General features: G+C 43.2%; 1 protein-coding gene across 1 annotated transcript in view; it reads right to left on the bottom strand.

Annotated features, from left to right (window-relative positions):
* The window catches only part of LOC124622893 (translation initiation factor IF-2-like), a 163578-nt gene extending 140443 nt beyond the window's left edge, over positions 1-23135 (bottom strand). Inside the window, exons 1-2 of the mRNA XM_047148683.1 lie at positions 23063-23135; positions 20625-21038 (exon numbers count right to left, since the gene is read on the bottom strand). Coding sequence (XP_047004639.1) covers positions 20625-21038; positions 23063-23135 — 487 coding nt within the window. The remainder of the gene's footprint in view (positions 1-20624; positions 21039-23062) is intronic.
* Positions 23136-23854: the final 719 nt, after the last annotated feature.

Below are 23854 nucleotides of genomic sequence, written 5' to 3'. Positions count from 1 at the left end.
GTTGGTAGTAGCTGTACGGAATTTTTCGTGGGGCTAATTAAAACCATTCGCTGGCCGGGTACGTTCCGTGAGCCGCCGGCGGAATCCCTCGGTAGAGTCACCCGTGTTTATTGCTATTAGGAACACCTTACTGTATCTGGTTCAGTTACGGATCAACTGAGGATGTTCGTTAGGAGTGAAACCGGTCATGCGTTTGTAAATGCACGTGAAATTGCCGCTGCTGTGGTTTTCTTAACATTTGTATTAAGGTGAAGTCGAAGCACAACTCCACGAAGATTATGTGCTGTCGTTGTTACAAATTACAAAATTTACGGAGCATACTTTCTGGCTTATTTTCACGTACCGATGCACTGTTCTAGTAGCGGTGTGACAGTTCAAATGGTATGTGTAGACAACCGACAGAATCGCCTCGGTTGATACTGGACGGCGCTCAACTGCTGGCCGCGGTGTTCCCCGCCTCTCCGGCGATGCTAATTGCAGACCCAACCCGAGCACCCCCACGGCAGGCGGGGGTGGTGGGGCAGGCCGGTGGCGGAGGTGGCGGCGGCGGCGGCGGAGATTGACTGCTGAGCTCAGCAGAGCGCCCTGCGCCCAAATTGTCGATCCGTTTAGTTTGGGCCGAGTTTGTCGAGCGGCCGCGCGGAATACACCCACGGCGCCTCGCTTCTCTGCTGGCGCCACTAATCCCGCCCCCAGGCGCTGCCGCCGCCCTCACCGCCCCCGCCACCCCCGCCGCCGCGAGCGCCCAGCCACTCGCTTCATTAACGGACTTAAAATGGCGCGGTCGGAGCCCAAGTGGCCACGGGCAGCGCTGAGCGAGCTGTTTCTCGGACCGCTCGGCGACCGCTGCTTTTTCCCGCCTTTAGCCGCTGCACTCGACGCTGCCGACCAGCTCCGCTCCTCAAGGGCAGCTGCCTGCAGATCTCTGTCAACACTTTATTCATTCGTTAAAATTTTTATGCTAAGTGAGTAGTGGGGGCGTCATACAACTCGCATTGGACTGAGAGAAAACAGAAGAAAGACGAAAGTAATGAGAAGTAGCAGAAACGAGATTAGCGCGGCGATAACCCGACTACGAGGTCAAAGACAAACGTTGTAGAGCGCTTGCAATTCTTCGTAATCAAAAACGAAAGTCTTGTAAAAATATTTTGATACAAGGTACGTAACGATTAACAAGTTACATTATTTAAAAACTCATTTCTGCTTAGCAGCAGCTCTTACCTGCATCTCATGGAAGAGGACGGAGAATACCTTTAATGAAAATGTCGTCATTTGCCACATCTATGTCACGATCACTATCTTCAGTCCTACTACTTACGTTATTCCCTATGTTGATAGTCTAGAAATGACAGTGCCACACCCAAGTTGGGAATGCGAATCGATACCACAGACATTAGAAACGTCTCGCTGTTATCCGCAACGACGTACGGGAGGCGTCCCTGGAACAACTCCTCCCCTGTCAGCACAGTAGCACCTTCACGCTGAGGTCAATATAGAGCCAAGCTGAGAAGAGCTCCGCCCATTTCGAGACAGCTGCAATTGCCAACATCACTGTCTAGAACAGCGACAGCTAATGTTTCTGAAGAAATGTGCTTTCTTAAATGTTTCATTTTGTACTGCAAGAGAACAGTTTTTCGATCTGTGCTTCAAGTGATGCTTTGATAGTCAATGACTGTTGTAAATCATCGGGCAGTCCTGTGGCAAAGACCTGTGTCAAAGTTACGTAAACCCATTATTCACTTACGTAACAAAGTGAAATAATATTTACTGTCTTCTAGTTGGTGAGCTTTCTGCCAGTGCAATCAAAGAACCCATAACTAGGACCGTACGATTGTAGTTTCGTGTGGTCACAGCAACCTCATTTCTTCTAAGATGTTCCACGTGTGTATGACAATATTGTTCCACGTTGTAAGGCTAATGTTGTCCAATGTGTCAAGCACTGAAATTTCGACGTCTTTTAATTTAACACTTTCGTTTCTGTCTGCAACATATTTCACCTGAGATCACACGTCTCCCACTGCATTATCTTCTTTCATGTCACTCAAAGGCTGATTTTTCTTCTGAAAAGCAACTTAGTATTTCGCAGTGAGACAAGCAGCTTCTTTCGGGTGGGATATTCTTTCCGCGCTTAATAGTCATACAAGGTCTGTTCAAAAAATTCCAGAACTTTGTCCAAAAAATTTTTCTATGTTCACATTTTCCTTGTTATGCATGGTCTCTTCGAAATACTCTCCTTCCACAATTGATACACCGCTCCCAAGGTAGTTTCAGTTCCGTAAGCAGTCTTGGTAACCCTCTTGCTGGATCGCACGATACGCCGCCTGCTATATTTTTCCTCTCTTCTATCGTTGGAAATCTCCGTTATCAGCTTTGGAAACTAAAAAAAAGTTCGCGGGGGACACGTCTGGAGAATACGGAGGATGAGACAGCACAGTGATTTCGTTTTTGTGTGGTACTCACACAGCAACAGGGATGACTGTACGGGTGCTTCATCACGATACGTGAGCCATTAATTGTGTCGCCACATTTCTGGCCGTTTCCTTCTCACGTTTCCTCGCAAACGTCACGGTAATACCATCGATTAACAGTGTGTCCCTGTGGCACGAATTCATGGTAAACTAATCCTCCAAAGTCAAAGAAAACTATCAGCGTGGATTTGACATTTGACCTGAACTGACTTGTCTTTTCTGGTCTTGGGAAACCTTTCCCGACTCTATATCATAAACGTAGACCCAAGTCTCACCACCAGTTATGATTCTCTTAAGGAACATCTGGTCGGACATATTGTGCGACACAACGTTCTACTCAATATAGCACTGAACAATAACTAAAACGCATACAACTTTGAAAGCCCCGTAAGTTACACACACATTAAAAGCAGGCGTGTGCAGGGATACCAACTGCATTTTACCCCAAGAGACCACTGGCGCGAAATTGCGAATGTTCCGGAATTTTTTGAACAGATGTCGTATGTATGTCGCAGAACTGTCGTCTTGAAAATCGCAGTTTTGCATATTTTGCAGTGCGCCCTCTGGTCGTCCCTGGAAACGAAAGAGCATCTTTCGGTTCCCGTAGATCTCCAGTACATTTCTTCCTCGTTGTATGCTTCACAAAAGTCTTTCCAATTTTCAAGCTACAGCGACTCGTTCGAAGACCTTCGGCAAAGATATAAAAGGGGCGTTGCTACCGCATTTTTCCTTAAAATCACATATATTATATAGGAGCTCACTAGACTGGCTCTTTAATGCAGCGTTAATGCCTACACCGCTCCATTAACACTAACTGAATCGGTGACACTATCCACGAGAAACGCTTTGCAGCCACCAAGTATAGCACTACGCGCGACCTTGAGTTGTCGTGGTGGCAACGGGGCACCAACACCATGGCAGCGTTTACGAAATTGTATTCCATGTGCGTGAACTGTAAGGAACGTTCTTTCAGCGGCCTGACAGATTAGTGAAAAACTTAAAAGTGAAAATGGCTCTGAGCACTATTGAACTTTTAACATCTTAGGTCATCAGTCCCCCAGAACCTAGAGCTACTTAAACCTAACTAACCTAAGAACATCACACACAACCATGCCCGAGGCAGGATTCGAACCTGCGACCGTAGCATTCGCGCGATTCCGGACTGAAGCGCCTATAACGGCTCGGCCACTGCGGCCGGCCTTAAAAGTGAAGATCGGGGAACAGGGGACAGGCGGAGTGAAAGAATTCGCTTTGAGAAAATAAACACAAAAAAAAAAAAAAATCTGTAATGTCCGTACATAATGTAATATTATTATAATATTTTGGCTGCGAGTGCCAGCGATGATGGGCTACCGTAATTGAGACGACAATGCTCTTTGCTGTGGCGACAAAGCTCTTTGATATAAACGAAATAGTATCTATGCTTTTTGTAATTGTTGGTGAAAAGGAATGACTGTCGGAGGTTGTTTATTTTTGGAGGGGTCAGATAAGTTTGCATATAGATTTTATTTGAGGTGCAGAGGAGATACAACTTGTTATCGCAATTACCAAGAATAAACAACTTCTCTTATGAAAAAGAAGGTAAAAACGTCTACGAAATTTTATTCGATGTTGGATCCCCGGACCTTCATAAAAACTATTAGTGTCTTTAGCAATACAGTGAATGGTGATATTTTCGCAAATGAACAGTACTGGGCGAATCTGCCTGGCATTCTCTGAGAACCGGAGATACGAAAACCTCCGACCGCCAACTCGTTCTGTACCTAACTCGTTCTCTCATTACAGCAGCCACGAAGGGGAACATAATCATCTATAGTCAATTTTTTACACAGATTTTTATCTTAGACCGCTAAAAAATTTTAAAATGTATGCATCTAAGCAAAAAAATCAAAAGAGAGTTTAAATGCAGTACCTGTCTTATCTGTGTCAAAGGACGAGTTAGTTAATTAATTAATTTTTTTACGACGTAGCAGTTTATTTTAACAGAAATAGCTTACGAAGCACTTACGAGATCGATTATGGACTATTTATCATCTGTCTGGAACATTTATTGGCTGGATAAACAGATAAGTTTGGGAACATTCATCGAAGCTGCACATTTCGTCACGAGATCGTTTAGTTACAGCGAGAGCACTACAGGGATGTTCGACAATTTCAGAGGCAGACGCTACAAAGGAATTGCTAAAAAAACTGTATTATACCGCTCGGAGAAACATTTACATTTGCCTTTTCTGTTTAACATTACGTTATGCGTTTCGAGAATTTTCTGCTCCACTTCAGACGTGGAAGCAACCAGATTTATGTTACTTAATGATAAAAGGCACATGATCATTCTAATTTAAATAAATGTTATAATTAAATCACATATATGTTTATGTGGACACATGCGTGAAGACGAGGAGCGCGCCAGAGCACAGCGTTCAGCGGACATAGTTGAACATGGGACTCCGCAACCTACGGCCCCTACATGTTCTCACATTCACCCAACGACGTCGTCACTTATGACTACATTGGGTAAGGGATCATCGACACTGTACCGTCGATCAGTGAAAACAGGCCCGTAAGTCGGATGAATCATATTTCTGGTGATACCAGATCTATGGTCGTTCCCTGGTACGTCGCCATCCAGGAGAAAATGTGCTCTTAGCATCCAAGGCGCCACTGACGCAGGCCGGTAGGGGCAGTATTGGCGTTGTGGACATCCTGAAGTGCTTCTGCGGGAGACAACGTAGTAATCGAAGTCAGCATAAAAACTACACATTACGTGAACATTATATTGCGGACCACCTTCATCCGTTTGTATTTGACGTCTTCCCTGACGGCAAAGGTATCTTTCAGTTGGCAAACTGTCCATGTCACAAGGCCAGAATCAGGCTGTAGTGGTTTAAAGAGCATGATAGAATTCGCGTTGACGCCTTGCCCGCCAAATTCGTCTAGAGAGAACACGATGGAAAACACCTGGGACTCTATCGGGCGCCAGCTTCGTGCCCGCAAACTACCAGCCCGTAATTCACGGGAATTGGGTGGTGTGTGTGAAACCAGCTGTTGCCACATGCCTACGGAAACCTAATTAGGCCTTGGTACTCAGAATCGCTGCTGTATTGCATTCCAAACATACACTAACATGCTGTTGAGGATACGGTCACAGTGTTTTGGGCAATGAATGTGCATCAACTATGTATGTCCCCGTGAGCATGCAGAGGCATATTGCGTAGATTATGCCAATATTGTCAAGTAACATATTTGCCGGTGTGATTCTATTTTTTATGGAATAAACACTTTAATTAATTTTATTTACTACTAGCCAATGTTATTCCCTTGGGCATTATCAAGATAAAATATTTTCCAAAAGAAACGAAATAACGTGCACTGCCCGAAACAGAAACAATGTGCAGAGATCAAACAAACTTACTTTTTGTGTTGGCTAGTTCAGTGCTCCGGCTGGTGCATCAGTTCGCCCTCTTCTCTTTCGTGGCCGCCTCTCTCAAACAACCAGTTCCTTAAAGGTTGAGAACGCGTCCTCAAAACATAAATTCCACGTGGTTTCTCCTTCCAGGGTATCTAGCTTCAACTCCCAGTGACCGCTCGAACAGAACACATCTGAAAAGCGTTTTACCGGGAGGAAGGTAAAGGCCAGCACAAGGCCTGTGGTGTGGGAGGGAAACCAAGGGTAACACACCAGCCATACCCATCACTGTTAAAAGTTTTTAACAGAAAATTTATTTAACAATTGGCAGTCTTAATTAGATATAATATGCACTTAGAATAATTAAATCTTAAGGAAAATTTTTTTCAGGGCTCACTCGGCTTGAACAATCACAGATATATTTTAAATAATGATCTCTTTAAAAAATAAAAAAAATTCTTAAAATTTCTGTATCCTCAATAACTTTAACAAACCCCAAGAAAATGGTGTTTTAAGTAAGACGTTTGCTGTACATATTTATCCGTTATTAAGGCCATCGACATCTTGAACTACTAGCATCTCCCTAATCTCCTGCCAAAACTTGAGGCCAATAAATACTGATGTTAAGAAAATGACTGATTAAACTTATAACATGGAGAACGCAAATAAGACCGTTGGTTACTTCATCCCAGAAACAATCATATCTCAAGACCCAAAAACTGCTAAAGTCGTAAAGCCCACATTCAATAACTGGCTAGTAGTAATTTACAGAGATTAAAACGTGACTAAATGAATTACGTGCACTCGCACAGAATCTAAGAAAATACTGCTAGGCACTCATTTAAACACAGTGGAGTTGCCAAGAGGCAAGCAAATTAAGCGAGGCAATTTAACAAACGTTTAAATATGATATCCTTAACACAACTGTTATACAAATAGCTTACTCCATAATAATCCAAGCCCAAGGTGGTAACCCGTTCTCCTTTGTAACAACAATACTACAAATACAGTTACTGCATTGTGCAGTTTCCTTCCTCCATAAACTAACCTGCCCAGACCATTTGGACCGCCATAAACAGCTTGAATAGCTTGCCTAATAACATGGAGGGAAAGACGACCAATTACAGGACTCGTGGAGTAATGCACAAAAACAGACTGTATAACATTGTCAAGGAGCAGTAGTTGGCCACGCTGAAAGCTTGTATTGCTTAAAGGGGTGCTTAGCATATCAGCATTGCACAAGGTTAAACTCCGTTATCTGACAATGAAACCTGAATGTACCAAGTTATTACCTGTCAGACCTCATAAGGTTCACTGTATGTAATTACAGCAAGCACGACAAGGACGGTAAGCGTCTACAGGTGTGAATGCTAACAGACTAGATCACATATTTCAGCTTATTAAACTATAACACAAAGTCACACGAAAACGTTTGCTTGAGACCTTTAACCAGCAACACAGTTCCAAGCATTAAGCTCAATACGTCAAATCCAACTCGCCACTCTGCAAACAGACGTGACACGGAACTGGTCCCATGGGGCATCGTACAGAGTGGTATCAATAGAAGTTAAGCCACCACTCCACAGTTCCACGGACCACTTCAGCGAAGGACAATCGTAGCCGATCAAGGAGGCAGCAGCCGACTGACTCCGGGCCGTTCTCCACACCACATGCGGCCCCACAGCACCTCTTTATACTCCCTCTCGCGACCTCCATCCGTACGTGTCTTCTCGTTCGGAACAACCACAACCTTTCACGGCTAGTTTCTCTACTCGAATTCTCTAAATTCTCGCAAAGATCTTGCCGAACGAAAGTGACCCCTCGCACCGAGCGGCATGGCTAAGCGTCGTGTGCCATAATCGCTTAAAAATTCTCGGTGCTTTCTCGCAACTGGAAATCCTCTTCGCTCCCGCAACGCAAAACTACAAAACTCCTGAACATGCTCATCACGGAGCTACTCACCGCAGTCCTGTTCCTTAATCACTGGACCCCGCAACTTCGATCTTCATGCACATCCATCCTCGAGTGCTACTGAAATGTCTCCTACATTACATACTGGTCACGACACTAGGGCAGTCTACGAATATGTTCATGAAGATACCAAAAAGAGCGCAGACGTGACCCCAAAATTTACTTACAAATTTGCTGGGATGGTGCAGCACACGTAGTTTCACGTTCGTTAGATAGTGTAAACTGCATGACCCCTTTGTGCGCATTGTTCCAATGATCACGGTGCTTGGGTATATAACACGCCTCATGTGGAAGGTCCCAGTATACACGTTAAAGAACTTGTGACACGAAAATCGATGTTTCCTTGTCAGTCTGTCAGATAATGCCTTCACTTACGTACCAACTATTAATACGAGATGTAGCTAAACATAGCGGAACTGATGCTGTCTCAGATAAGTACGCATTCGCCAAATGTGAACGACCAATAAATGTGAAGCGCAAATCCTTCTCAGTCGAATGCAGCATCTCTGGTATCTTTAGACAAATCAGTGTGGTCGTGGCCTTCGCATGTGTAAGAGTTTGTTTTGCCAGAAAAGTGATGGACTAAGTGTAATAAAACAGCAACGAATTGTCACGAAGTTTCACATAAAACTTCTTGGAAAAACTGCTAATGAAACCTATCTTTTACTAAATGAGATGCATGTCGATGACTGTTTACAACGTATATGAGTTTTTGTGTGATTCAAGCAGACGGCCGCAGTGGCCGGGCGGTTCTAAGCGCTTCAGTCTGGAACTGCGCGGCCGCTACAGTTGCAGGTTCGAATCCTACCTCGGGCATGGATGTGTGTGATGCCCTTAGGTTGGTTAGGTTTAAGTAGTTCTACGTTCTACGGGACTGTTGACCTCAGATGTTAAGTCCCATGGTGCTCAGAGCCATTTCAATAATTTTTTGTGCTTCAAACGTTTAAGATAACTCATGCCGGGACGCCCTTCCACATCAAAAGGGGATGAAAATACCGAAAAGATAGTTAATCTGATCCGATCTGACCAGCTGTTGAATATTCGAGTGGTTGCTGAAACAATAGGAAATAACAAAGAGTTCGTAAATTAAATTTTATCGAACTAATTTAACATGAGAAGAGCGTGAGCGAAACTGGTGCTGAATATTATCACGATAGAACATCATTATCTTAAGGTTATTGCTCAAATTCGCCAGAAGGTAACAAAAACAAAGACTTGAGTTGTAGAAAAACAAGTCATGGGTACTCCATTAAGACAACGCATCGCCTCGTATCGCATTTTCTGTTAAGAGGTTTCTAGCGAAATGCAGCATCCCAGTGTTATACCACATACCTAATTGGCCTGACTTAGCACCAACCATGTGACCATTTTCTAAGGCCGAATCTGCATTAAAAGGAAGAAGATTTCAGTCAGTTGAAGCAGTGAAAGAAAGTGGCGCACATCATCAGCTCACAGAGGAAGACTTCCAGCATTGCTTCCATCAATGGAAAATTCACGTGGAGCGTTGGAGAGATAGAGCAGGAGAGTTTATTGAGGGTGAGAATAATCAGATATGTTTGCTTGTGAAATGAAAAAAAAAACGTGTACGTGGTGTAACAAGAGAGAAGACGAGATTCCGGAAATGTAGAGAAAGATAAAGAGTAGGCCATAATGAGTACAGGATAAACAAACGAACATTCTCTCATCGCTGGTTCCACAACATACATTCAATTCACCGCTGAAATAGGAGAATAGGTGCCCAAGAACATAAGCTCCGAAATGAAAATTGACACTGAAGAATGTTTCGCCAAGACAGTACACATCTTATCTTTCGCTACAGTCGCCGTTACCCGCCAAAGGCCGACAAAAAAGGAAGCGGAATTATCTGCCTCATTCCATATCTTTCTCTAATCATCAGCTGTTCCCTAAACGGCTCCCATGTACTCCTTCGGTGGTCCTGCTGCATATAACAGAAATTTCAATAACATACTGCATTCCCTAATATTCTTCTAAATAGATTCACGGTGACGTTCTTTCAGATTTTCAGGTGACACAAAATATTTGAATCTTGATGTAATTTAAGAGACAGTTTGGGTGCTTCACACTTAATAGATTAACTGTGGTTGCTTCAGTCCCATAAGCTCTCAATGAAACCATCCTGTACCAAATAGAGTGAAACCAAGCTACAACAACACCTTAATTAGACCTTAATGCATTCAGCACCAGCAAAATACTTCCACAAAAATCATGTCAAGTAAGCTCTACAACATGGACCTCAATGACTTCGAATTCAGCAAAATACTACATCAACATTGTAGGACAAGCCCAATTACAGAATGACCGTCTCGACTACTACCCACTGTAGCTAAGAATTACTAGAAGAGACATGTCCATGTAGTAATCTTCACTCTTGGTGACGCACTGATCATGATAAACTCTCTTAATATCCCTTGAAACAACGTAAACCAACCAAATTCACCATGTTCTTTCTTAAATTCACCTTGCCCACACAGTAACATACAATTTAACCCAGTCACAAACGTTATTTCGTCTTGTACAGTTTGGGGAAATCATCTACAAAAATAATCAAACGTCTATGGGAAAATTATTCACACCAGCTCTAATTCGCAATTATTCCCTTTCCTCGCACTAATTGTGACTCACATTAATTAATTCAACTAGCCGGCCGGTGTGGCTGAGTCGTTCTAGGCGCTACAGTCTGGAACCGCGCGACCGCTACGGTCGCAAGTTCGAATCCTGCCTCGGGCATGGATGTGTGTGATGTCCTTAGGTTAATTTGGTTTAAGTAGTTCTAAGTTCTAGGGGACTGATGACCTCAGATGTTAAGTCCCATAGTGCTCAGAGCCACTTGAACCAAATTTAATTCTGTTATCTTCGGACGGACCTCCATTCTCGCTTTCTCAAACGGCGGCTCCCCGACACACCCGTAAGACAAGCATACTAACAGTGAAGATCAATACCATTTCATGTACTAGCAAATGTATGTCTACATCTGCACATAGGTCTACATCTATCACAGCAAGCATATTACCAGAAATGAACATTTAACGGGAATATAACCTACCTTTACTGCCAACATGCAAAAACATGTCTCCATCTACACACATTCCACACCTCTATGCATTTCCTCCATGTCTTCAAAATACTGGAATATACCTTGTAACCTCCCCACAAAATATTTTTAGATAAACAATATGATTATGATTATAATCTAGTGTAACCTCAAAACAAAATTCTTTCACAGTGTAACCTCCCCACAAAATTCATTTACATTTAATCTAAGTTCAAAATTCATTCACATTTAGCGTGACCTCATAACAGAAAAATTCCTAAGCCTCTCAACAGTAAAAATTATAATTATGTCGTTCACATTCAGTGTAACGTCCCAATAAAAAAATAAGTTCAGTAACCTGGTAATAAAACAATGTAAGTAACCTCTCAATTAAATTGTCGCTCACTTATGACTTTTCAATAATTCACTGTGAATTTAACCTGGTAAATTTTGGACGACAGCAGTGCTGCGTCATGATCCTGAAAGATTATTCTGAATAAAAAAGGAAAAATTCTTACCTCAATGAAGTCGCCGGATATATCTGCTCTTACAATAAATTTTTCCGGCACAGCTCTGTGCAATTCTGGCCGACCTTTCTGTCATTTATGAAAGGAAGCAACTCATTTTTCAATAGCAATAATCGGGATGATCATGGATGGGAGAAATTAGTAAATTCTTTAAACTGAAATGAATGGTTGTTAAGTTACTTTTTATGATGAAGATTATCATTCCGAGAGTTTTAAAACATTTACGTGCGACTTGAGATAACATTACTACATATGCGCGAGGCTGCTTTTTACCTTATACAATAATACTCAGGCTCCGGCATCGCTGCACCGCGACTGGGCCAGCCAACATGATACACCATAGCAGACCAGAGCAGACTCCAGACTAGCAACAACTTACTGCTACAGCTACACAGTTCCTACTGCAGTGAACACTGCTCTCTGGTCAGAGACCTTGCATATCGCAAGCAGCGCATGAGCAATACATCGAAATTACATCTGCTCAGACCTCTGACATAACCCTCCACTGGGGGAGGGGGAATGTGGAAGCGATGGTGAGTCAATTGGACTTGCCATGAACAACAAATTTTTCTAAAATCTACTTAATTAACTAAGTTTAGTCACAGGGTATATATATATATATATATATATATATATATATATATATATATATATATATATATATATAAGTGCAGAACATGAAATGAAATAAAGTGCACATGCACTGAGTACAGAACATATCAAGCAATGACAAAATGTATTCGCAATGAGTAGAAAACACATTAACAAATGACATAAAGTGCACACGCACTGTATATATTTTTTACCATTTTACAAGAACTAGGATACGCAATTAGTACAAAACATATTAATAAATGACATAAAGTGCACATGCACTGTATATATATATATATATATATCTTTTTTTACCATTGTATAAGAACTAGGAAAGGAAAGGGAAGGATTGCATCATGGTTGTAGCACAGTAGGTTGCACGTAGCTCCACTGAAAGTCCATATGTTTCTACAGAAGCACAACACCAATTGAGACAATCTGAAGTTCTCTTCCCTGAAGTATTAATCAGTGTAGCCAAGACACTGAAATGTCGTATTAATATTCAATGTTATCATTTTGGTAGTAGATTAGGTACACCAAACTGTGGGACCATAATAACATCTCCATCGTTCAAGGTGGTGGACAGCATGATGTGTCAACACCACACTCCTGCAGAATCGATACGTTTTCACCAACGTAGAATTAGTGCAAAATCCAAATATAGTTCTCCATGATCATGAGGATGGACAGGACAAACGGATATTGCAGTAATTTCTGGTAATTGGGTCAGAAGGTGAAGGACATTAAGTCTTATGCTAGTCATCATAGAGAATTACACTAGTCTATCAACCGATTTCAGTAATTGTTGGCACTCATTGCCTAGTTACTAAGCATTTCTGTACTATGTATGGAGCTTTACAGAAAATTATTCATGAGTCATCTGATTACACTAAATATTGGCACTCATTGGCCACTTACAAACAATATTTATGCATTGTTCAGAAGTCATCATTCAAAGCAAGAGTTAATTAATGGCATAACATTAACATAATTCATCTAGTTATAGTAATCATTGGCACCCATTGGACAGTTACAAACCATTTTTATGCATTATTCAGAAGTGATCATTCAAAACAAGAGTTAATGAGTGTAGCATTAAGCTACTGGTATTCATATATGATATCATGTAAGTGACATAAGACAAATTTAAAATACAAGAAACAGTGACATTCATTGGCCAGTTACAATGTATTCGTATACTTTTATAAAACATTATTCAGTATTATGCAGAAGTCATCATTCAAAATGAGAGTTTATTATTGGCATAGCATTTACAGAGTATAACAAAAATATTATTTACAAAAATTATTGGCATAGCATTTATGCATTATTACAAAACATCATTCAGTATTACTCAGAACTCATCATTCAAGTGACATAGGACATACACTCCTGGAAATTGAAATAAGAACACCGTGAATTCATTGTCCCAGGAAGGGGAAACTTTATTGACACATTCCTGGGGTCAGATACATCACATGATCACACTGACAGAAACACAGGCACATAGACACAGGCAACAGAGCATGCACAACGTCGGCACTAGTACAGTGTATATCCACCTTTCGCAGCAATACAGGCTGCTATTCTCCCATGGAGACGATCGTAGAGATGCTGGATGTAGTCCTGTGGAACGGCTTGCCATGCCATTTACACCTGGCGCCTCAGTTGGACCAGCGTTCGTGCTGGACGTGCAGACCGCGTGAGACGACGCTTCATCCAGTCCCAAACATGCTCAATGGGGGACAGATCCGGAGATCTTGCTGGCCATGGTAGTTGACTTACACCTTCTAGAGCACGTTGGGTGGCACGGGATACATGCGGACGTGCATTGTCCTGTTGGAACAGCAAGTTCCCTTGGCGGTCTAGGAATGGTAGAACGATGGGTTCGATGACGGTTTGGATGTACCGTGCACTATTCAGTGTCCCCTCGACGATCACCAGTGGTGTACGGCCAGTGTAGGAGATCGCTCCCCACACCATGATGCCGGGTGTTGGCCCTGTGTGCCTCGGTCGTATGCAGTCCTGATTGTGGCGCTCACCTGCACGGCGCCAAACACGCATACGACCATCATTGGCACCAAGGCAGAAGCGACTCTCATCACTGAAGACGACACGTCTCCATTCGTCCCTCGATTCACGCCTGTCGCGACACCACTGGAGGCGGGCTGCACGATGTTGGGGCGTGAGCGGAAGACGGCCTAACGGTGTGCGGGACCGTAGCCCAGCTTCATGGAGACGGTTGCGAATGGTCCTCGCCGATACCCCAGGAGCAACAGTGTCCCTAATTTGCTGGGAAGTGGCGGTGCGGTCCCCTACGGCACTGCGTAGGATCCTACGGTCTTGGCGTGCATCCGTGCGTCGCTGCGGTCCGGTCCCAGGTCGACGGGCACGTGCACCTTCCGCCGACCACTGGCGACAACATCGATGTACTGTGGAGACCTCACGCCCCACGTGTTGAGCAATTCGGCGGTACGTCCACCCGGCCTCCCGCATGCCCACTATACGCCCTCGTTCAAAGTCCGTCAACTGCACATACGGTTCACGTCCACGCTGTCGCGGCATGCTACCAGTGTTAAAGACTGCGATGGAGCTCCGTATGCCACGGCAAACTGGCTGACACTGACGGCGGCGGTGCACAAATGCTGCGCAGCTAGCGCCATTCGACGGCCAACACCGCGGTTCCTGGTGTGTCCGCTGTGCCGTGCGTGTGATCATTGCTTGTACAGCCCTCTCGCAGTGTCCGGAGCAAGTATGGTGGGTCTGACACACCGGTGTCAATGTGTTCTTTTTTTCCATTTCCAGGAGTGTATTTAAAATGTAACACACTATAACTATTACTCAAGATCTGTGTTCCAATAATACATAGATATAATGGATTCAATACATCTGACGAATCTGCTTTATATTTAGTACTATAAATATCACTTAAACTAGTAGCATCATTTCGGACTGGTAATACATTTTTTTTGTGCCAGCAATGCATTGGGTTGGGATTGATAATTAATTGCTGGGGCAAGAAAATATTTGCTTTTGACTTATTGCTGCAAATAAAGATTAGTAACGTTATTCGTCATGACTCAGCTGTAGCAAGGTTATGAAACAAGTAGAGTATATGTGATCACATTCATGAATGACACACACAAATGGGTAAAAAAAATGCAAGTACTAGAACAGGTTTAATAACTAACTGCTTATAGCACATTAATTTCATGAATAGCTTCTCCTGGAAAAAATACAAAATGGATTATTAAGCTGAAAGAAGAAACACATATTATGCTGAAAAGTAGTGAACTTCGAATTAACAGGTAATGAAACGTGTACTCAATATGTATGTACTCTAGCTGTCCTTTCCAAAACATTCAGTCATTATACCATGCGATATAAGACATACTGTCAAAATGAACTTCAACAAATACTAAAATAACTACTAACAGTAAATATAAAAACTTCATCATTATCCTCATCTGCAAAGAAAAACTTCATTACTCATATTACCATAACTTCATCACTATCATCAGCTGCAAAGAAAAACGTCATTATTCACATTAGCATATTCTTCATATAACTATTCATCATCATTCATTATCATCTGCAAAAAAGACACTTCATTATTCATATTACCATTTACTTCATACAACTATTCATAGTACAGAGTTTCTTATTTCTAGCATATTTCATCACTAAAACTAAGGTGTGTAGCTCTGTCTGACAGCCTGCATCAATCGCCTCGTATTCTGAAAGAAAAATAATTAGTTAAGACTGCTATCATACGATGTGTATAGTATATTCTTGTTAATGCTTGGTAATTCTGATCCATTTACTCTTCATCACAAGGTATTCCATTTTCTTTCGTTCATTCCGAAGGTGAAATTCACATTTCATAGTAATCCACTGTGGTTTGTTTAATTTATTTCTTTTACACGTTATTGCTTTCTGAAAATGATGAAAAAGGATTAAAATCTTGCATTTAAATCATATACCCATTAAATAAAAACTGGTTTCTAGTGATATAATTAAGCATACAGCATAGAATGACAGAAAACGTATTATGTCAAAAACATCGAGAGTGTTCAGGTGCAAAAATGTACACACGGTCTCATAATGCAGTAGCCAAAAGTGTAGAATAGTCAAGATATTGAGATATCATACGAAAAAATGTCAACTGGTGTTTGTTATATCTTAAAGATTTCGAAGTGCATACAAACAAAACAGGAAAACAATCATACATACACGAAAAATGGAAAATGTGGACGGTCTGATATATAACGACAAGAAATGACTTTCTTTGTGTTCAGCTTGTATGTTGTGTAGTTGATAGAGGCGAGAGTTGAATACTTTAATGGATAAAGAATTTGATTAAATTAATATGTCACTAGATAGAATTGCATAATTGGTCATAAAATATGTAAGTTTACCTGGAAAAATGTGCACGGTCTGATGTGTAACGACAAGAAAGTCGACCTGCTAACCTACCTTGCCGGGCACTTGCCAAGAATAAACATGATAATCATCAGTAAGTGTTCATATAAATATCTACAAATGGCATTACAGTGTGATAAATCATAAAGTATGTTCATTCGGTAGAGGGTTTAATGTTGGAGACATGGTGATTGCATCTACTTTTTCTGGTTCTCAGTGTTTCGACGTGTACTACATTGGGGTGAGGAATGCTGCGAATTCGATATGGACCTGAGTATAGAAGCTCAAATTTACTGCATCTACTCTTTCCTCTGTTGGATAAATAATGTGTACGTACTAATATCTTCTGTCCAGCGTGAAAGTCACGGCGTGTACAAACATGATTTTGCTGTCTTCTCCGGCGCTCTGCGGCACGTTTGATGTTGTTCAGCGCAATGTCAATTATTTCATGGTGTCGTAGTTGACGAGATGTAGGAAAGGATACTAATTCTTTAATTTTTTTAGGTGGTTCAACATTCTTCAGTATAACAGTCGGAGATAGCATAGTAGATTTATTTGGTATCGAGTTAATTTCATCCTGGAATGACAGTATGTGTGTATCCCAATCAATATGTTTTTTATAGCAGTATATTCTACATAGTTTACCAATTTCTTTCATTAGTCGTTCACAAGGGTTCGAAGAAGCGTGATACTTTGGTATATAGATCGGAGTGATGTTTCTTGTTCGTAACATACGTGCCCATATAGCAAATCGAAACAGTGGTCCATTGTCGGAAATTACTTTCATGCCCTACATGAAATAGAAAATGTTTTACAAATGCTTTCGAAACAGATTTAGCAGTAGCTTTTCGTAACGGAGTGAAGGTTACAAATTTCGAAGTGAGTTCAACAGCGACAAAGACGTAACAAAAACCTCTATTAGATCTGGGAATCGGACCAAAAATGTCTACAGCGGCCATGTGTCTCAATTTAACAGGTACAATGGGATGTAACGGAGGAATATGTGAAGTCATGTCTGATTTAGCTTTCTGGCAGATTTTACATGACGCTAAAACTCGTCGAATACGTTTCTCCATGTTGGCAAAATAACAGTTCTGTCTCAGTATAAGAAAACATTTTCTGGCCCCGCAATGTGCGTAACTTAAATGAGTATACCAAATTAATTTGTTAACAAGTTCGTCAGGAATGCATAATAACCAATTGTTGCTGTCAGGGTGAGAGCGGCGAAACAATGTTATTGCGTACAGTGTAATGGTTTCTAATGGTAACATTATTCCTATCTTGCCAAAGATTTTTAATTTCTTGCCATACGTTACCTTTACTCTGCTCTTGTGGTATGTCTCGTAATGACGTTGAAATGAAATTTTCAAATGCAACTTGTTGAATATACATTACGCTAAAATTTGCTTGGCAGAAGTTGGTTGCGATGTCTTGCTGATTGTTGCTGATAGAACGGGATACTGCGTCTGCTACAATATCTTGTGTACCGGGAATGTAAAATTAAATTCCTGTAAATAAAGTTTCCATCTGCGTAACCTGTCGTGTGTAAGTTTTGCGGAAAGTAAAAACTGTATAGCTCTATGATCTGTGTAAACGGTAGTGTGTCTTCCATAAAGAAAATGCCTAAATCTCGTAAATGCCCATACAACACAATGTTTCAAGTTCTGTAACAGAATAATTGCGTTCAGCAGGTGACAGAATGCGACTCGCAAAGGCGATGTTTTTAATTACTGTAGAACCATCTTCAATTTCCTGAAAAATGTGTTCGCCTAAAGCGGTGTTAGAACGTCGGTGGCAATTGAAGAATTTGTAGTAAGATCTGAATGTGATAAAAGTGGTGCATTCAACAAAGCTTGTTTCAGATTGACAAATTCAGAATGTGCTTGCCTATCCCAGGACCAAATAGTGTTTTTACCCGTCAATTGACATAATCTATGGGTGTCTAGGGCAGAGTAATGAATAAATTTACGAGAAAAGTTAATTAAACTCAAAAAGCAGCGTAGTTGTTTCTTCGTCGTAGGAACAGTAATGTCACGTAAAGCTTTAAGTTTTTCCGCGTCAGGCGCAATACCTTCTGCTGAAATTACATGTCCAAGAAATTTTATAGAAGTTTTGCCAAAGTGCGATTTGCTAAGATTAACTGTGAGTCCTTGTGCACGAAAGGTTGGTAACAGTTGTTCAAGAATCAAATTGTGTTCAGAGCAGTTAGCTTTTGCAATAAGAATGTCGTCTACATACGTTGTGATTCTGTCTTTCATACAAAAGTGTGTATCGGATGTCGTCAAAATTAACAACATTTTCGTGAACAAGATTCTGTGTGTCAAAAGTATTGCTTGCGTTGCTGGAAGATGCAACCTGTACTGTATCTAGTCAAATTCTTTCTGACGTACTATTATTTGCGGGAGGATGCTGTGGCATTTCGACTATTTGTACTGTTCTGTTATTTCGTCCTGACGTATTAAGTTCGGGATGATACCGACTGTCTGGTTCATTCATGATAATCTGTTGTTGCGGATGGTTTTGCTGCTGGTAAGACCGAATGTTATTAAACGTACGCTGAAAATTGTGCTCATTACTTTTACATCTGTCGCCGGCCGCGGTGGTCTCGTGGTTCTAGGCGCGCAGTCCGGAACCGCGCGACTGCTACGGTCGCAGGTTCGAATCCTACCTCGGGCATGGGTGTGTGTGATGTCCTTAGGTTAGTTAGGTTTAAGTAGTTCTAAGTTCTAGGGGACTGATGACCTAAGATGTTGAGTCCCATAGTGCTCAGATCCATTTGAGCCATTTTTTACGTCTATCATGATAGTCATTTCTATACGGTGCGTTGCGATAAGAGTTGAAATGGTGTGTTTTCGGTACGTAGTTATTTCCTTGTTGCTGTGCGTTACTATTTGGTGGAGCCGACGTTATACGTGTAGGCGGCGAAACATTAAAGCTTGGTTGACCTTGCACATTACATTGTTGGATAGGTATGCTTACCGGTATGTTTTGTTGCTGTTATTGGGAAAAACCTCTATTGTTGCCAAAATGTGGTACCTGTTGCTGATAATTTTGACGATACTGATAATTAAAATTTTGTCTGTTATTAAGGTTCTGGTGGTTGTCATTCTTGGACCGTCTATTGAAAACTGTCACTTTCAGGTAAAACTTGTATCAGGTTTTCTTTACTCATACATAATCGTAGATAGATCGATAGTTGAAGAACTGTTTTGATAGATATAGAGGATAGTAGAAGAGAAGGCAGCAGTGCAGAAAACTAAAAATGAAACAGCACTACTACGGCTCGGGGCCCTGTGCACGCTACGGCACATATTCATCGAAGTGTAATGAATCCCCTGAGGTCTCTTACGAACTGCAAATAAATTTTGGTTTGTGCATTACAGGCAACGCCGGTGAAAATTCAAAAACAAATTGTTGTATCCAGTCCAATTCTAGTTTCGGCATTACAGGCCAAGCTGATGAAAATACTTTTGTGGCGGTATTCGTAGCGACAAGCAATTCGCTGTAGAAACTGCTTACGAAGTCACCGCCACACTTTTAATAGCGGGCCGACCGGTCCGCTGGAACAGTGAACAGAAAGGTGAAAACCCAAACACTCTGATTAAATAAAAGTCGGTACTTATCTTTATTAACGAAGATACAGAAACACAGTAGTGACTCCGTGTCTACAAAGATCTGTCTAGTTCGAGTCGGAGCGGCTAGGTCAGCGTCGGCTGACGACAAACAACAACTCTGCTGCGATGAACACACAACTGACTAGCAAGTACACAATTCGATGGCGAGTATACAACTGAGCGGCGAATACAGAACTGTCCTAGCGCTCGCGACTCCAGCGCTTAAGAACCCAGAAGCCAGCGGTGGCGCGCGCAGACTTGCTGCGATTTCCTGTCTCGCTGGCGCTGCTTATGCGGACGGCGTCCGGACTTTGATGCTGCCAACCTTTTGGTAGCGGGCTCGGGTGGCATTACTGGCTAGGATATAACACTCCTCCCCCCCAAATCGCCGCACCGTCGTTGAATAATGACGTGGCAAGCGTCGACGGCGGGGGAGGGGTCTGGCTGCAGGCGTAGCAGAAGAGACCGGGGCGGAGACTGTTGTCGGTGGCAGTCCCCGGTCCGCACCCCAGCATTGGCTGCGCGGGGCCGCGGGAAACACCGACTGAAAACCGAGGTCAGGGTGCACGCCTGTGACCACGGGCGCAGCTTCTGGTACTGGACGCGACGGGGCGTCGGGACCCACGAAGAGAGGCAGCGTCTCCTGACGCTGCGTCGACGGCTGCTGAGTGGGCGCCGGACAAGGCGCTGCGGCGTCAGACTCCTTGGGGGTGCCCAAGGAAAGCGGCTGCAGGACAGGCTGCACAGCCACCGCTTGGGAAGGCGGCCCGGCTGAGGGGTCGACATCCATCAGCTCCGAAGGCGGTGGCGACTGAAGAGGGACCGCAGGCGCCGGAGCGACCACCCGGGGCGCTCCCGGATGAAGCTGCGCGGGAGGCATCAACGGGACGGGCTGTCGGCGTGGTAGCGGCGACGGCTGCTGCTGCTGCCCTGGGGGCGGCAGCGAAGTCGGAAGGCGCGGCTGGAACCCGCCGCGGACCAAATCTGTGGACAAAGAACGAGCGGCAGAATCCGGGCGGCCAGCGCGGCGCAACTGGTTCTGATGCCTCCTGTGCACCCCAGTAGCACCTTGAACAGTATAAAAACCGCGACCCTGGACACTTATCACGGTACCACGTTCCCAACGACGGCGACCGTGATAAACTCTGAAAAAAACGGCGTCGTTGCGCTGAAAACGCGTGCGATGCTCAGAAGCGGCGGGTCGATCCGGGGGGTGCAACAACCGTAGTAGGGTGCGATGACGACGGCCGTGGAGAAGCTCTGCAGGCGACGGGCCGTCGCGTGGCGTGGTCCGGTACGACGACAGGAACGTGATGAGGGCCTGCTGACGAGTGTGCGTAGCACGAAGGCGGTCCATATGATCCTTGAATGTGCGTACAAAACGTTCCGCTGCACCATTCGATTGAGGGTGGAACGGCGGAGTAAGAACATGGCGAATGCCATTGGCAGAACAAAAACTTTCAAATTCAGCAGAGGTAAATTGTGGACCATTGTCAGACACTAAAACTTCTGGAAGACCCTCAATACAAAAAATTGAAGTCAACGCCTGTATAGTTTGTGCAGACGTTGTAGACTGCATGGGCACAACAAACGGAACATTCTTACGGCGGAGACGATGCAACGGTGCAGCAATCTGTGATGCATTAGGTATAAACCTAATATAATATGTCAATTTGCCAAGGACTGCTTGCAATTCACGCAGATTGCGAGGGGCGGGCAAATCACGAATAGCTGCTAAATGTGACTGGGAGGGATGAATGCCTTGAGCATTAATAACATGTCCCAGATACTCCAGCTCCGTAAGGAGAAATGAACATTTATCGATGTTGCAACGTAGGCCTGCCTGAGACAACACTTTAAACAAACACTCCAAATTACGGAAATGTTCAGCAGGCGTCCGACCGGACACAACAATATCGTCTAAATAGTCGCAACACGATGGCACATTAGCCAGAAGTTGTGACAAAAAACCCTGAAAAACAGCTGGAGCTGACGCACAACCAAAAGGCAAACGCAGAAAACGGAACAACCCCAACGACGTGTTTATGACAAAATACTGTTGTGATTGCTCGTCGAGGGGCAATTGCAAATATGCTTCACGGAGATCAATTTTGGAAAAGAAACGAGCTTCCCCTAACTTATCCATCAGCTCGTCCGGTCTAGGCAAAGGAAAAGAATCAATGACAGTCTGAGGATTAACTGTCGACTTAAAATCAGCACACAAACGTAACTTGCCCGACGGTTTCTTTATAATAACTAAGGGAGAAGCCCACTGGCTCGCTGAAACGGGTTGAATAACACCGTTGTTTTGCCAACGACGAAGTTCATCTGCTACAGGTGCCCGGAGGGCGTGAGGCACTGGACGAGCACGACAAAATCGAGGCTGAGCATTATCTTTTAACGTAATATGAGCGGCAAAGTTCGCAGCACAACCTAGTTCGTCTTTAAATATGTCACTGTATCGTTGACACAAATCGGTTATGCTGTCTTGAGGAACAACAACAGAATTAATTTGCAACACATTGTCTTGGATAGACAGGCCGAACAAGTCAAAACAGTCTAATCCGAAAATGTTTACACTGTCTGTAGCACGGAGCACTGTGAACAGAAACATACACCTAACACAGGAATTTGTTCTCCACTATAAGTAGCCAAAGAATGTTTTGTCGCTGAAAGTTTAGGGCGGCCGATAGCCGCATACGTAGCACTATTTATGAGAGTCACAGACGCACCAGTGTCTAATTGAAAATTGAAGGTCTTATCCTGGATGCGTAGCTTCACAAATAGTTTATTACACTGTCTCTGGATCGGTGCAGTGGAGGCGGAAGACACAAAATCAGCGCGTTTAGCGCGTGTTCGCTGCTTACGACAACTCGTGGGTTGGGCGGGTGGAACAACAACTCCCGCTTCACTTGCAGTCTGTACATTACTTTTTACAGCGTTTGAATTACGCTTGGGTCGCATAGCAGAGGGCTGGGTGGGTGGCTTATTGCGAACAAGTTTCTTACCCACACGAACCGTGGAAGAGTCTTTAAACGTGACCTTCTGGGCGGGCTGGCTTTGTAGAACATGAATATCCATGGGCTGGGCAGCACTAGAATTGTTCTTGCGTTTACGCAAACAAACAGTCTGGATGTGTCCTTTCCTTTGACAAAAGTGACAAACCGCGTTTCTTAACGGGCAACGTTCACGAGGGTGAGCAAGAACACAGTTAGGGCAAGACTTAACTCTATCATTTTGCACACGCAGCTGACGAATGTGTTGAACATGACGCGGCCGGCTAGTGTTTACAGTCTGACTCTGCCAGTGGGGCCGCGGGCGTGACATAACTTGCTTAGCACAGGCAATTTGAGAAATACGTGGCTGATCTAACTCACACTCAGCATAGTCAAAAGTATCTTGGGCTTCAATGATGTTCATCACAGTCTCTAATGACGGGTCAGGCAACTTTAAGATAGCAGCACGAATACGAGAATCTGCAATGTTTTGAGTAATAGCGTCTCGTAACATGACATCACTGTAGGAAGCTCCACACACACAATTAAATCGGCACTGACGGGTGAGGCCCCGTAAATCTGTTAACCACTGTTTATTAGATTGATGTGGCAGTTTCTTTAATCTGACGAACTTGAATCTGGCTGCTGCCACATGAACTCGCGACTCGAAATACTCAGCAAGCTCGTTAACCACAACGTCATAGTCTAAAGCTTCTGGCTTGGATTCCGGGAACAACTTACAAAGTAGTCGATAGACTTCCACGCCTGCAGTGGAAATTAAATAAAGCTGCCGCTCAGTACCTG

Source organism: Schistocerca americana, chromosome 7, assembly GCF_021461395.2.
Source record: "Schistocerca americana isolate TAMUIC-IGC-003095 chromosome 7, iqSchAmer2.1, whole genome shotgun sequence".
NCBI classification, from domain to species: domain Eukaryota; kingdom Metazoa; phylum Arthropoda; class Insecta; order Orthoptera; family Acrididae; genus Schistocerca; species Schistocerca americana.
The sequence above is the reverse complement of the archived record's forward strand: the minus strand, read 5'-3'. Positions and strand labels throughout refer to the sequence as shown.